The sequence below is a fragment of the Xenopus laevis genome, chromosome 4L (genome assembly GCF_017654675.1).
Source record: "Xenopus laevis strain J_2021 chromosome 4L, Xenopus_laevis_v10.1, whole genome shotgun sequence".
Classification (NCBI taxonomy): domain Eukaryota; kingdom Metazoa; phylum Chordata; class Amphibia; order Anura; family Pipidae; genus Xenopus; species Xenopus laevis.
The window spans coordinates 91,347,840-91,363,715 of record NC_054377.1 but is presented as its reverse complement, the minus strand read 5'-3'; the positions used below and the strand labels follow the sequence as shown (position 1 = coordinate 91,363,715).

The window sequence follows — 15,876 nt, the reverse complement described above, 5'->3', positions numbered from 1 at the left end:
CGGATTAACTCAATATTGCCCTGCTGTTGCTGGGCATAACTCTTGCAGTGTATGGCCACCCTTATTCTTGCTGCACTTACATAGCTTTCAGGAGGAGAGTGATGCAGAGGCGGAGTCAGAGACGTGTGAGTGTGGCTGTACTAAGAGTGAGAGCTGAACATACACACCTTTTTAAAGTGTTTATTAAGTACGGTCCACTGATGGAGAGGTAGTGTGCTGTGCACTTATTTCACTTCTGAAGTTTCTTGGCTACCAGTCTGCAAATATAAGGACAGCAAAGTCATACCTTTTTTATATCTCAGGGATACATAGTTTTAATCTGGTGCTGAACTAGCAGAACCATCGAAAGAAAGACTTGATACAGGAAAAACAATAAAATCAAAAGAAACACATACTGTAGTGATAAACATAAAAAGGGTGATTAACCACTCATAAGCCAGACATGCATTCAGTTCAATGTGCTATGGGTAGATCTAACTGCAGGGAGTTAAAACACAGAGATATAGGCATAATCTAGGTCTTCTCAATTTGAATACAGGGTTTTCCATATCAGCTGACATTTTGTTAATGGTTGGCGGTTAAACGCTGCTTGATTCTCTTTGCACGCACATATATCCATCTGAATATACTTCATACATAAAAGGCGTTTGCATACGGAGACTGCCTAGAAACAACAATGTTCCAATTTACTGAGCCACAAGGCCGTGGATTCCATTTCAAATGGAAGGAATTACAATAATTATTAATAACAATAATAATAATAATAAAAAGGTGCAAATTATTCTCCCTTGTTTGCTGGGCCAGTCCTTCGCGTGCTTCAGGCACCTCTGCCAACAAGGGGTGGTGAGACTATTAGTGTGCCAGTTTTCTAACATGTGAAAAGCAAATTCTTTTCAGAAATTAGAAATAGCCACACTCCTCTGACATCAAGGGGCTATTTATTAAACTCCGAATGCCAAAAACCCGAAAAAACTTTTTTTTTTTTTTACTATAAAATCCGAATTTTTAGTGGGGGGGGGGGACCACAAATTTTTCGGGATTTATTATACCCCAAGGATCAAAAAAGTCAGAATCTGTAAATCCAGCATCTCAGACCTGCCGAGGTTGCATATAAGTCAATGGGAGAAAAATGGATATCTTGATCTGCGCTGTGATTCGTGCAATAATCCGAAATTTTGTTTTGGTTTTCTGTTTTTTTCCTGCACAGAAAATTTTTGGAAAAATGGGGGGAAATAAAGACTCGTGCGGATTTGGTCGGAGTATTTTTCAGAAAATAATGAGATAAATTCTGACTTTTATCAATGGGCTTCCCTGTGTCTTGATCCAAAACAAATGTGCTTCTGGGAAACACCAGGAGTAGGCAGGAGTTTGTTAAAATGTCATCACGTTTAACATTTCTCCAGTGACTGGATAATTTGGATTGAACTGCAGTTCTGTGCTTCTTGCAGCAACTCTGCCCTGAATATTCTTACTGATAGCTATATGCTGCCACATACTGGAATTCCAGGCATACAGACTTTGACTTCAGGATCCAAGTCCATTAGAGAGAAGATCCACAGCAAAGATTGTAGTGTTTACTCCCCAGAGATGGACATCCTCACCAGCCCTTATACACAAATACACTTTTAAAGCAGAACAAGAAGTACTCTCAAAGCCATGACTTCAAGGGTGACACGTGTAAGGGTTAGACGCGAATTTCAAGTGCATTTTCATATATCCAGTAAGCTGTGGTATTAGCTTTCCACACAGTAGTCCCTAGGTGTACTTCCAACATAACACACAGTTTGTTTTTAACTGCCAGTTGATAAGAAATTTTAAAGATCTTTGTGCATTTTTCTAAATCTTATCCTTTGGATCTTTGGGCTCAGGAGACCAAGGAAGAGAGAATTCCCGTAGACGTAATGGTCTTTGTTCTGTGTGCCAGGGTTTAATTCGTCTCATAGGATGAGAGCAATGCTGCATCCACGGGTTCCATGCAGGAAGGGCAAGTAAATGATCTCATCAGCCAGTCGTCTATACAGTCCATATGGTAAATATGCATGCAGGGTAGAAATCGGATCGGATCACCATATACAAAGTCCATCATACAGATTACACATCTGAAATGAAAGAATATACATTACTATATGTTGCAAATCAAATGTATGTAAATCTGTATATAGGGGCGCAATAAACAAAAACCCCTTAGAAAGGGATGTGTTTCTTTGAAAAAAAACCAATGTACTACTACTTTTAAATTTAAGGATATAAAGTGCAGGTCATGTATAAGGCACGAAGCTTGCAGCCTAATGTCTTATTTATTATTATTTCTGTTGTCGACATAGCACAACACATTTGTGAAGCGCTTTACAGAGATTATACATAAATATCAGTTCATGACCCCATGGTAACTTCTAATCTCGTATTACGTGAATACAAGTAACATGAATGCCTACATAAATACATGTAAATTACCATTTAGTAACAGCTTAATTGTGCTATACACCTTCTCACTTTAGGGAAGTTGCCTCACTGAGGCAACTTTGGGTGACTATTGAAAACGCATCGCCGCGTGTGCATTAGCGCAGGCAACTTTTCATTGCAACCTATGGGGAAAAATGCTGAGGCAGTTCGGGGAGATAGTTGCTCAAAAGACGAGGTGATTTGTCGCCAGGCGACAAAATCTCCCTGAATCTCCTCATGTGGACTAGCCCTTAGGGGGGAGGCCTGTATAAATACTGATAGTATTTAAACAATGTAAGAATATGCTTGATCCGAACAGCTAGTCTCCAATAGACTATCAAACTCCAAATTCTGGCGCAGCAATGGTGGTGGCATAAAAAGGGCAATTACTTGGCATAGCAAGCAATTAATAGTTACTGACTTTAGTCAGTCTGTGTGAATTTCTGAGCTTGTAGCATAAGGCTAATTGCACGTCGGTTGTTTTCAAAACACACACACTGAGCAGATTTGGGTGCAGAAATGCTAACATAGGCTTGTTGAAATCCACTGAGTGTGCGCTGACAGGCTAATTCTGTGCTTATTAGTGTGTATCAAATAATCAGTTTCTGAGGATGTAGGGGATCTGAAACAAAGGCAGAACTAGACAGAAAAACAGGGGTTTTGAACAAAACTATTACACTCCCTGGATAGGCTGCCTTTTAGAAGCTTAGAGCAAGTACAGTATGGAAATATTTTTTAAGGTACTTCATTTGCTGGTGTTACTGGGCTTTACAGGACTCACTCTCTAATCTTTTTCTCAGATCCATCTCTTCCAGGATCATAAACTCCTTTAGGCAGGTGCTGAATAAGTCCTATCCTTTGTGCTATTCTTATCTGTTCCTCTTCAGTAAGCTGTGTTGCTAGGCGGGTCTGGCTTGGGGTTGGGTGATACACTGGGATTGGTGCTTGTTCCTTGAAAAAGAAAAAAGAAAAATCACAGGGTTATAAAGAGAAAGATATTGCCTTCAGAAATTATAATTCCTTTCAAAATAAATGCATGAAAAGTATGATGCACAGAAAGCTGGAAAAGGGGAATTTTATCTATGCATTTAACTCTAGTTCTATGATCATTGGGGCCAGTGATAATAAAATCGATGGGGCAACATCAGATCAGAAGTTAAGCGACATGGGAAGGCTACGCCCCAACATGGGAAGGCTACGCCGCAACCATAAAAGACATTCTCTCTCGCATCCAATTGTGTGCATAACAAAACTAACAAAATAAGATCTGGCAGTTGTATTGTATGTAGTTACAATGTAGCCAGAATTAGTTAATATCTTATCATTTAGACTGAGAATTTTGTAGGAAAAAAACCAGTAAGAATATAGACCTGAAGAGCTGATATGTGAGATGCAGGTCACAGTGGAATAAGAAAGCAGTCCGAGTCCTTTGGTTTAGTGTATGTGTGTATGTGTGTATGTGTGTATGTGTGTATGTGTGTATGTGTGTATGTGTGTATGTGTGTATGTGTGTATGTGTGTATGTGTGTATGTGTGTATGTGTGTATGTGTGTATGTGTGTATGTGTGTATGTGTGTATGTGTGTATGTGTGTATGTGTGTATGTGTGTATGTGTGTATGTATTTTTTTTTTACCTCCAACTCGGTTACTATGCAACCAATAGAAGAGGTACTCTCAAAAGAGCTTACAATCTAATGCACATTGATGAAATACTTCCATGGATAAACATGCCGTTTTCAACATATCAGTTAATTGCACTCCTTCAGCAAATCCTTCAGTAACCCATACTACAAAAAGTCAAATAGATTTTTTTTTTTTTTAATATAACTAATTGTATACCAGGCAAACCATTTTCTTAGTTTCCTGTGTTCCCCTCAACCTCTTGAATTAAAGGGGCAGCTGAAAGTGCAAGCTCCATCCCATGGAAATTAGAACATTTTGAAATAGGAAGAATTAAAAATTGTGTACCATTTCTTAAATAAAATGAAGTCGGACAGATATAAGCTGCCAACAGATTAAGTCAGCAACTTATTGGGCAGTGTGTGGGACCCTCCGATGGGCTTCCCTGAAAATGTTGATTGGTGGGTTTAAAACCCCTATTGGATCAAGGATCAGTTCATTGATGCGGCACTTGATCTGACCACCGATATTCTTCTTATTGTGATTTGATGGTTGGGCGCTAGGGCCCACAATCGGATCAGCCTATCGCCCACCTCAAAGCCTATTGGGGAGAGAATCGCTCATTTGGCGATGTTGCTTCATTGTCATACAGAGAAACTTGTTCTTGCAAAACTTCCCTTTTAAAGGAATTGTTCAGTGTAAAAATAAAAACTGGGTAAATAGATACACTGTGCAAAATAAAAATGTTTCTAATATAGTTAGCCAAAAATGTAATGTATAAAGGCTGGTTAAACCTGGCATTGTTTAAGCAACAAAAAAAAAAAAACAAGATGGCGGAGGCAGAAGGGAAAGTGACAGCAGTAAGGCGTTTGCATAGAAATGTCTATAAATTGGCTGGCTAATGTTGCACCCCTGCAGGATTGTCAGAATGGAATGGCTGAGGCAGCAGCTGAATGATGCTATACATGCGGTTTCTGCAAGCGCAGGATCACTCATACTGAGATGGCTGGCTATACACCCTTATTACAAACATTACATTCATAACAGTATTCCTTTAAGATGCAGGTGACTAGGATGGTATGTCAAAAAGGTGACAAATTGCAGTGTTCTTTCAATTGATTGACTTGTCTAAGTGCCATATTCTTCACTGCATTAACCTTTGTGTGTATGTGGCAAATGCACGCAACTGTCAGGGTGACGTAAGCCGGCACTAAATAAACAGAATATTTCTTGTGCTAGGCTTGCAATGGACAGTAATAGCTCTGCCAAACACCATTAAGCGAGGAATGTATATGTGCCAGACGGGAGAGATTCCTACGTGGCCAGCTGTCTCCTAAGGGGATGCCAGTTGCTGCGGTCTCATCCCATCAGATCACCAGAATGCTGAAACACGTGCAGCAAAAGAGGATTTGGCGTTTTTATCCCTTACAGCTCTCAAGCACTGGAGTCCATAACGGAAAACAGCCTTTCAAAGTTCATAGAAAAAACTGAAAGACAGTCTTAATTTAACACAAATGTTTTCGTTAAAGGAACAGTGACAACAAAAAAATAAAAATGTATCGAAGTAATACAATGTACTGTTGGTAAAACTGGTAAAAGTTGTGTGTTTTCTTCAGAAACATTATTATATTTTATATAAACAAGCTGCTGTGTAGCCATGGGGCAGCCATTCAAACTGAAATACAGCTAATGGCACAGGTTTCATAACAGATAAACTTTGTAAAAACACCATTGTATACTACAGAGCTTATATGTTATCTACTGTGTATCCTGTGCCATTTCCCCTTTTTTCCAGTCTGTATGGCTGTCCCCATGGCTAGTAGACTTGTTGATAAAATGAGCCAATAAATTCACATTGCTGAAGAATCACTACATTAAGGGTAGGACTTCACAGACGATTTCCCCACGATCCGATGCACTGCGCAAAAACCAGGCGCAACAGAATGCAACAGAAATAAGGTAAGTATGGAAATGTCGGTTAAAGTTGCAGTGTTGATCCGACGTGACATAGCGCGCAGTGTTGATGCAGACGTAGCGTGCAGCATCCGCATCCGACAGTCGTGTCGCGTTGGATCAACGTTGCAACACCAATGCTATTACTTACCTTATTTTTGTTGCATCCGACGTGACGCCTGTATTTTGTGCATTGCGTCTTATCAAGTGGAAATCGTCCATAAAAGTGTGCTGCAGTTGCTGGATTTTGCATGTTAATTCCCTGACCCGTGGCAGGTGGGGTTAATTGCTGCTGAGCAGCTGATCCCAAGGGATTACGCACAAGGATTGAGCGCTCCATTATCGTGTGGAATCACTCTAAGGGTGATGGCAGACAGGGAGATTAGTCGCCCAGCGACAAATCTTCTCTACTCCGGGTGACTAATCTACCCAAATACCTTCACGCCGGCAAGAACACGTATCACCGGCAGGATGGCATATGCAGCACTTCGTTTTCCAAAGTTGCCTAACGAGGAAACTTAGAGTGACTTCGGAATTCCGAAAAAATATGTATGCCATCCCGCCGTCGATTCGTATTCTTGCCGGCGGGAAGGCATTTGGGGAGATTAGACGCCCGCAGTAGAGAAGATTTGTCTGTCACCACCCTAAGAGTGCAGCTACTTACAAAATAGACAAGTGATAATTGGCTTTGCTATGGGTAAAGACACATGGAGCTACTAGTAGCTGCTAGTTGTTACGGCTACCGTTAGCAGCTCTGAGTGTCTTTACCCTTAGTTCCGAATCATAGTGCTGTTGGTAGAACGTAATTACATTATACCTTACATTTGCCCACATCTAGGAACCCATAGAAACAAGCTGACCAGTAAATATGACCTGCTGACTGGTAGACCATTTATTAATATTATCCCCTAAAGCACAGGGCACTTGAGTATTCACCACCTGCATTTTTCAGATGGCAGAGAGAGTGTCAGGAGGTTTCAATTCAAGTAAGAGACAGAGTGCAAGGCCAGGTTCAGGGATTCTGAATGTGAAGAACATGCACTGTGTGCCATATGCAAAGTGATAAACAGCAATTGTGGGGCATGTGTGGGCAGTGTGGCCAGAGGCAGCTGACAGGAATGCGGTGGGCTATATTTAAGATTGTTCTTTAAAAACACAAATCCTTACTGCTTCTCTACAGTTTTTGTTACATTTATTTTTATTAAAGTTTACAGAGAATGCGTAGATTCTCTCCCTCTTTGCCTTTTAAATAGCAATTGATCCAGATGTGTATACTACAACCCCAAACCCCCCACCGGAAAACAGTTTTGTAATCTTTCTATAATCTTTATCCGCAGGATTAACAGAGAAGGATAGAACCAGTGCTGATCTGACCTCTTTTCCAGTCTACCAAATATTCTGCCTATATGCAGGCAGAAAGTATATTTTGCAAAACATTCATGAAATAGTAATTGCTGTTTACATTATTTTTCATGCAGAGAAGTATAAACTACATGTTTTAATAGTGAAAGCTATTGCAAAAATGGGTTCCTATACTTGCTTATAATCATTTGAACTGTAAACTCAGTCAGTCTGGTTTTCCCTTTGGGCCAACGCACTTTCCTACCACACATTTACTCTAATCACCCGACTTACTCACCCTGTGTGCCTACTTTCTACAGCTACAAATAACCAACCACACACCTGTACAGTCTAATATCCCCTCCAGTATTGGACCTGCAGCCCCCATAAATTCCACCTAAACCTTCATACTTATAGGGACAGTAACACCAAAAAATTAAAGTTTTAAAATAATGAAAATATAATGTACTGTTGCCCTGCACTGGTGAAACTGGTGTTTGCTTCAGAAACACTACTGTAGTTCATATAAACAAGCTGTTGTGTAGCAATGGCGGAAATTGAAAAAAGGCTATATGGCACAGGTTAAATAGTGGATAACAGATAATATGTTCTACAGAGCTTATTTGCTGTGTAACTAAAACTTTTCTTCCTTTGAATAGCTGCCCCCATTGCTACACAGCAGCGGATTTATATAAACAATAGTAGCAGTTTTACTAGTGCAGGGCAACACTGCCTTATATATGAATTAATTTAAAACACGTATTGTTTGATGTTACTGTTAGTTTAATCAATTAACCCCCATTACAAGTGTCCAGAACTCTTCCCCTCACCATGAAGCCATCTACTACCAGCACATGAGCTGTTATGCCACAGACAATACAAAAATAGCATCAAAATCTTCAGCTACAAACCGTCAGAGGCCAAGGTGTGAAGAATACTGGGAGCTTTAAATTCTAGCTGAAAAGTATTTTAAACTTATAGGGTGGGGCTTCGAAAAAGGTTTTTTTCCAACATAAAAGTCCTTCTGAGACTGCTCTCTAGGTAACACCCAAAGCAGCCTTACAGCTGTTAAGTCTGGATTTGGCTGCCATCAACCATCAATATAAAAACAGGATGAGTGTGTTCATTGTTGACAAAACAAGAATACAATTCTTGTGACATCATTAGCTTATGCATACCACATAAACTTACTGCTTACTTAAACTTACTGCAAGCAGACTTGTTTATATACTTTAATACCAGACAAACATCATGTATTATAGTATATGTATAACAGAGATCCCCAACAAGTGGCTCTTGAGCAACGTGTCACTCACCAACCCCTTGGGTGTTGCTCCCAGTGGTCTCAAAGCAAGTGCTTATTTTTGAATTCCAGGCTTTGAGGCAAGTTTTAGTTGCATAAAACCAGGTGAACTGCCAAACAGAGTCTACTGTAGGCTGTCAGTCTACATAGGGGCTAACAAATAGCCAAAAACAACTCTCATTTGGCACCGCCGGGACTTTTTTCATGCTTGTGTTGCTCCCCAACTCTTTTTACATTTGTGGCTCGTGGGTTAAAAAGGTTTGGGCTCTCTTATGTATAGGCCTACCCCCTTGCCCGACTTCTGCATACAAATACTGCAGCGAGAAACTGTTGCACCACAAATGCTAGTAGGTATGTGCCTTCAGGTGGCTACCGACTAAAACCTGGGATAGTAGACTTAATGATTCTTTATAACCGTGGTTCTCAAGCTTATCACGTTAAATAACCATGACCCACTCCATGTAGCACATATTTGTTCCTACTGGCTAGCTGGCTGGTGAATATTTCATTTGGGGCCAAAGGGGGTACAGTCATTATTAATCGCAACGTGAGGTTACTACAGCACATAGTAACATGGCTCTAGTGAGCAGTAATGCATTGTACATAATAATGTAGGTAAAGAGAAAGGGCATCAGAGAAAAGTAAAATCAATTTAGAGTATCTGTACTATATTGTACTATTTTAGATGCATATGAGTAGAGGGACTTGTGCTTATCTCATAGGGTGTTTTGTGTGATTTTTCTAATCAATCTTAAGGTAGCCATACATGGGCTGCGAAAAGCTGCCGACAGTCGGCAGCTTATTGGCCCGTTTGTGGGGCCCTCCGACGGGCTTCCCTGATCGAGATCCGCTCGTTTAGCAACATCACCAAACAAGTGGATCTCTGTGTGTATGGCCACCTTTAGTTCTGATGACATCATTGCAATTTTTGGAATTTCCCAGAGTAGATTTCTGCTTCACGTGCACACCGCTAGGCAGATACCAGTGCTATAAATTCACACAGATATAGATGTGGAGCAGCTGCTTCAGTGTTTGACATTGGCGGAGAGAACGCAGAGTGTGCCAAGCACCTTCAAGTACAAACATAATATGTCTTTGCCTCTGAACAAGTGAAATAAAAAAAGAAAGTGCTGATCAAGCACAGAACTTTGTATGCAAGTATGTCACTGCCTTCAAAGTGAGACACCACTATAGAAATTACTTTATTATTCTAACTAAATGCCCCTGCAGCTTTTTAGAAACGGGAGAAACTTCATTTCGAGCTACAACTGCATATATAATGGAAAGATGCAAATGTGTGGTGTCTGCTATCTTACCATTATTGGACAAATAGATGGAGTATTTTGCTGGATTTTGTTTCACACATTTAAGGTGGCCATACACAGAGATCCACTCGTTTGGGGAAATTGAGATGGGTGATATCGGCCCAACAATCGGATCAGAATTAAAGCAATAGTTTAGACCACCCTTTTTAAGTTCACCGTTGAGTTTGTCTATGCCGTGGACTGTGAAGAAGTGGAATGTGTTCTCTGCAGTTATGAATTATGCTTTACATCTGGCAGTCCAGCAGCCTAGTCAACATTTGGTGAATTCCAGACTCAACACCTGCCTGAATGTGTAAGTCCAACCAAATTTCTAGGGTGGTACAGTGAGTTTAATATATAAATTACTGCAATTCTAGCCATTATTAATTTGACTTTCATTCTCCTTTAAACAGTTTAGTTGACAGTCTAAGTTGACTTGTGCATTAATCTGGGTCCCCTGAGAAATTAAGAAAGCCTATCTAAAACTAGCCTAGTTGAAAAAACATTTTGGTTTTGCCATTTTTGAATGTGTGAGTGTACTACTGTCTTGCAAATGTGGCCAAAATGGTGGCTTCCCCGATCTATATTTTATTGAGAAGGATGGAATATCTTGTGAGACAGGTAGATCTAGGCCCTGCACATAATTTAATCAATGGAGAAGGGGGAAAAGATCAGATTCGGCTGACTTGAAGCAGTGTTTATGATATAAATGCAAGAGAAACAAAACACTCGTTTGTTAGTATAAACATAACCATGTCTGAAGAGGTAATTTTTACCAATAACGTTATTCGGAAGCATTTGTATAAACAGATCATTGCTAATAAAAGATATAACGCAACTATTTTGTAACAAATCTTGTTCTAGATCAATGGCAAAACACTACAGAACTATTCCCACTGAAGTGAATGAGACATTTGCTCTTCTTAGCAGATTATCTTACAAAAATGTGAAACTTCAATCTCCTGTTATCAACTGCACCATCCATCCTAAAAGGGAGGACTTGATATTAAAGGGGAACTCTGGCTTCCAAACCAAAATTTGATAGAGAAGCCCATGTAACACAGAAACCCCTAAAACACCCATCACAATTACCTGTTTCTTCAAAAAGTATGAATAAATGCAATTTTCTATGCTGAAATCCATCTGTTTAACCGTTCTCTTTCTGCACCATTTGAAATCCTGTCAGGGAAGGAGGGACTTAAACACTGATGTTACAAATTGTAACAACTTCTCCACAGCTTACAGACCGCATGTAGGAACTACATAACCCACAATGCATTACACTGTGATGTTCCTTTCCTTATTGAAATCACATGTGCAGGGAATTGTGGGGTTTGGAGGATGCAGGCTGAGGACAGCTGGCTGTTGATACAAAATATTTTTTTTTATGGAAATGTTTGTTTTCCGCACCTTTTAACACTGTGCCACCATTGATTAGAAGTCCATTAATTAAAATATAGACATGCTGACAACTTGACAATAGAGAATTGATGAGTACAGAAAAGAAAGAAACTGCTAAGAAGAGTTAATAGTGTCACACAATCTATATTATGCTAAGTGTGAAGTTAATTGTATATAGCTGGAACATAGTATAAGCAAGAAATCATAACATGATATGTATGTGGTTAATTCATAGTCACTTCAATTCATAAATACATTCATTATGTGAAAACCAAAATCAAGTGTCGGTATTGAGTCTTTTCAGAATTAATGAATAATTGATAATTCATTTGTAAAGTGCTGAATTAAAACATACCATTTAATGGCTCCTTTAATATAGAGAGGGAATTGATAATTTTAAAAACAAGGATGTATAGCAATCTGCTATCAAGGTTGTGGGGATAGAAGCATATATAATAAATTAATATACTGGTCCCACCTAGATCTTACATTGACCTGTATGCCCACTAGTTGATTGTTTCAAGTTCATGGGGATCAGAAGAGGAGGATAGACCAATAATTAATAACGTTCCCCTTAGTACATCACTACAGACATTTAATCCAATAAGGTGTGCACATAAAAGGTTAACTGCTACTCTGTCCTCTCAGAGGCACCTAAAAGTAAATGGCCTATTCCCTTTCACGAGTTCTATTGCAACACCAAATACTGGAAATGAGTGGTTGCCCATGAGATAAGTTTGTATTACCGAGATGAGGATATCATGGGTCTGTCTGGCGTTGCCTATATTCAACAAGAAAACTTTTTTACCACCATTCCGCCCACCCCCGACGTACTATCACCCCCACCAATTCTATTGCATACTGCTGAAACTCGCAGTGGAGTAAACGCCTGACGCGCATTTTGCCCGTGAAGGCTTGCTACCATTTCTCCCCAGCTCCTATTAATGTTTGTGTGTTCTATCACAAGTGGGAATTAGAATCTTAAAAAAAAAAAAAGCCCTACGCTTGCCCAGGTGCAGTAACTGCAGTCTTAACAACCAATAAGACTTTTCCTTTTCTCTCTTGAATGCAATTAACATGTGAAAGCAATTGAACTGTAGCAGAAGCCAGATATAGAAGTAGATGTCGATGAGACAGCATATTTGGGCCCCTCCTTTTGTACAGTTTGGCTAAACATGTGGCCATATTGACCTCTCACTAGCCCACTATACAGGGGTGGTAGCTCATGCAGTTTGAGGTCTCCAGTACATACAATAGCAGGGGTGATCCTGACCCCTCTGCCGCGTCCCCTTCCCCATGCTTACCTTTTCCACACTGGATGGGGTCCACAACACTAGCCCAGAGCTCCCAATTGTGCTGTTTTTAGAACAGGAGTGAGCAGGAGCAGAATTGTTGCAGCCCCTAGTAACTTGTGGGGCACTAGCCCCTGATGTCAGCTCCTCCACTTGCCTCATTGGCAACACTTTCTATATTCGCTCATCAGTGGATTTCACAAGGAACAGAACAGGCCAATGATTACATTTCAGATGAGGAACTACAAAAGTCCTGTGAAATGAATAAGGGATATATTTGCATTCCCAGAATCCCCCAGCAGGTAACTACACACGGGTCATGGGGTAGCCGAGCATTTGTTTGATTAAACGCGAGAAGAAGGTGGTTACAGTGAACGATTGGGACAAAGAAAAGTGGAGGTGCGAATGGAGCACCCCCGCCCCTTCAATGGAACAATCCTGCATTTGTCCCTCACCGGTGTGGCCTTAACGCGAGCAACTGATCTCTCTTTCGGAGTCTAACACACTGAGACTAGTGCGAGCTGGAACGAGTCGGCTGACTTTGTTCGTAGGCAGTAGTTCAGGCAGTAGGCAAATTCCAGCTGACTGTGGTGCACATATAAACACACACACATATATAAACATCTAAACACACACATACATATAAACACACACATACATATACAGGAATAGATTTACCTGGTAGGGGGGCGGAGGCTCGTGGTCCCCGTCGTTCCCCTCCCCATAGCTGGCACGGTCAGACTGCGACTCATGTAACAGGGAGATATCATCAGAAGTCGGGGACTTAAGGCAATTGCCCATCTTGCTGTGGGGGCTTCTTAGCTAAGGCCTCCCCTTGGGCTAAACACCGGTCACTTTGAAAGCCCTTCCCGCAGGCCTCCTCGCCTTTAGGACTTTGCCAGCTCACTGCACCCTGACTGCGTACAGTGCAAGCGATCTCAATGGCTGCTTAACCCTCACTCCCCTCCGCATATCGACGAACCCTCCTCCGCCATCACTAAACACAGCGGTCACAGACGGACCGTGACATCACTGCCAGCCGAGAGTTGCCGCCCCCTGTGTTTGTGTCTGGATGGGCGGGGCCACGCACTGGGAACACGCTGCTACTTGTGACAACTGAAACCACAGCGGAAGCGGGAAGTGATGAGAACAGAGAGTGCAGTCTGATAGGGACAGTGGCTTTATTATGAGCACTGCTGAACTTAGTTAATTTTTATAATGTGTAGGTGCCTAATTTTTACAGGTACAGGAAGTATGTGGAACACTGAAATAAAATGGCTGCCCTCTGTGCCCTCTTTTCCTTTAATTCTTTGGTTTGGGCCTCTGACCAACTGCCTTCCCTGACCTTTGGCCTGTTTTTGGACTTTGTCTTCAGTGACCAGGCTCTGGTTCCGGGGTGTAACTACAGAGGAAGCAGACCCTGTGGCTTCAGGGGGGCCAAGGTGGTATAGGGCCCCCATGAGGCCCAAATAAAGAGCAATTTCAACATACAATATAATGGTAAAACATGACAAGCGCTGGATATGTTGGGGGCCCTAAAATTAATTTGCTGTGGGGCCTAGTAGCTACGGTTGCCACCTTTTCTGGAAAAAATACCGGCCTTCCTATATATTTATCTTTCCCTATTAATAACATTGGGATCAAACATCATTTTTAAAGGCCAGGCCTGTAAAATACCGGCCAGGTGACAACCCTACCAGTAGCAACTAGTTAAGCCACTGCTCTGGTTTGTGTGGAGGCCACGAAGACTAAGGCCTAGGGCAGCAAAATTTAAAGGGTGGAATGCTGCCCATTCGCAGTCTAAATTCGCTAGAGGTAGTGGGGTCTCGCAGCTATTTTAATCGACTGTGCACCTAATCCCCCCAGTGTTCCAGTGGGAACCCATGCACACTCTTGGAGGACGGGGTCAGGAGCGAGGACCCTCTGGCTCAGGGGAGGGCGAGTTAGAAATCAGGTCCTTTCTCTGTCTTCCAACTGCCTCAGGATATTCTGCTCTAACTCGGCTGCTCAATAGGGTGAGGTATGTACTGAGTCTGGCACTGGTGTCTGTCTGGCACTGTTCTGACTTCCTGAGATAGAGCATTACCCAACAGTCCCCAAACCATAACTAAAGATACACACAACTGTTCTGAGGTAAATATATGATGGGCACAGCTTTATTGTTTTTCAGTAATTAAGGTCCCAACAGAACTCAATCAATGGCACAGGTTCAGATCAGAGGGCACATATATAAACAGTATAAACGTACCCAGTGGCGTAACTATATGCTTTGGGGCCCCATAGCAAATTCAAATTAGGGCCCCAAAACATTGACCTAGCCTACTAAGAAAAATAAAATTGCTCATTTATTCCTACACTCCTGCTTCCTCTGTAGTTACACCCCAGAATGTACCTTCTATTTGTGTCCTCTGATTACCATCGGGTCTGGTAACCCTATCACATAGGGCTGCTTGATCCCAAGGAAAAAGATTGGGCCAATCTGCTTCACTTGAGGAAAAAAATATTCCTGGCTCCTGAACGTCAATCAGAATTACTCCCAGGATCAATATACCCTATGAAGCTTTACCAAAATACATTGGAATACTTGTGGTGTGTGTGTATATTCTGTATGTCAGATATATGGTGGCATGTATGGGTTCATGTGTGACTGTCACTAAGGTTATGTGTGTCTGTGTGGTTAGATAAAAGGGCTGTCTGTAAGGGTATTTGTATCTGTGTAGTGTCTGTATTTGTATTGCTCCCAGTATGAGTATGTGGGAATGTGTTTGTACATGTATGGCTTTCAGTCTGGATATGTGTGAAATTATGGGTATTTGTATGGATACCAATATGGATGTGTAGGTGCATGTATGCTGGCCAGTAGGGGCATGAGGGAGTCTATGTTTTCGTGAAAACATACCACTTGATGGAAGTTGTAATGGCCAGATCCCTGTGCCATTTCCAAGGGGTCAAAACCCTGTGCCTCTCTCTGGATTCTGCGGTCTCTCATGGCATGGTTACAGACTTGGTACAGAGTTTGCAATCCTTTAGCTGGGGAACCAGGGCTGTGGAGTTAGTTTATACAGTAAATCCTTTGACTCGCGATTCCTAGTTTTATGGTAACTGTTCCGACGTCAAAGGAACAGTAGCACCAAAAAGCACAAGAAGTTATCAAAGTAAATAAAATATAATGTACTGTTTCCTTGCACTGGTAAAACTAGCGTGTTTGCTTCAGAAAGAC

At 41.3% G+C, this 15,876-nt stretch overlaps 1 protein-coding gene across 2 annotated transcripts; it reads right to left on the bottom strand.

The window, feature by feature from the left end:
- Positions 1 to 287: 287 nt before the first annotated feature.
- rnf11.L (ring finger protein 11 L homeolog) lies at positions 288 to 13,684 on the bottom strand. 2 transcript variants are annotated; one of them, NM_001086962.1, is given in 3 exon segments: positions 288 to 2,099; positions 3,224 to 3,393; positions 13,335 to 13,684. In NM_001086962.1, coding segments are annotated over 3 exon segments (465 nt in total). In that variant the 5' UTR covers positions 13,458 to 13,684; the 3' UTR covers positions 288 to 1,927.
- Positions 13,685 to 15,876: the final 2,192 nt, after the last annotated feature.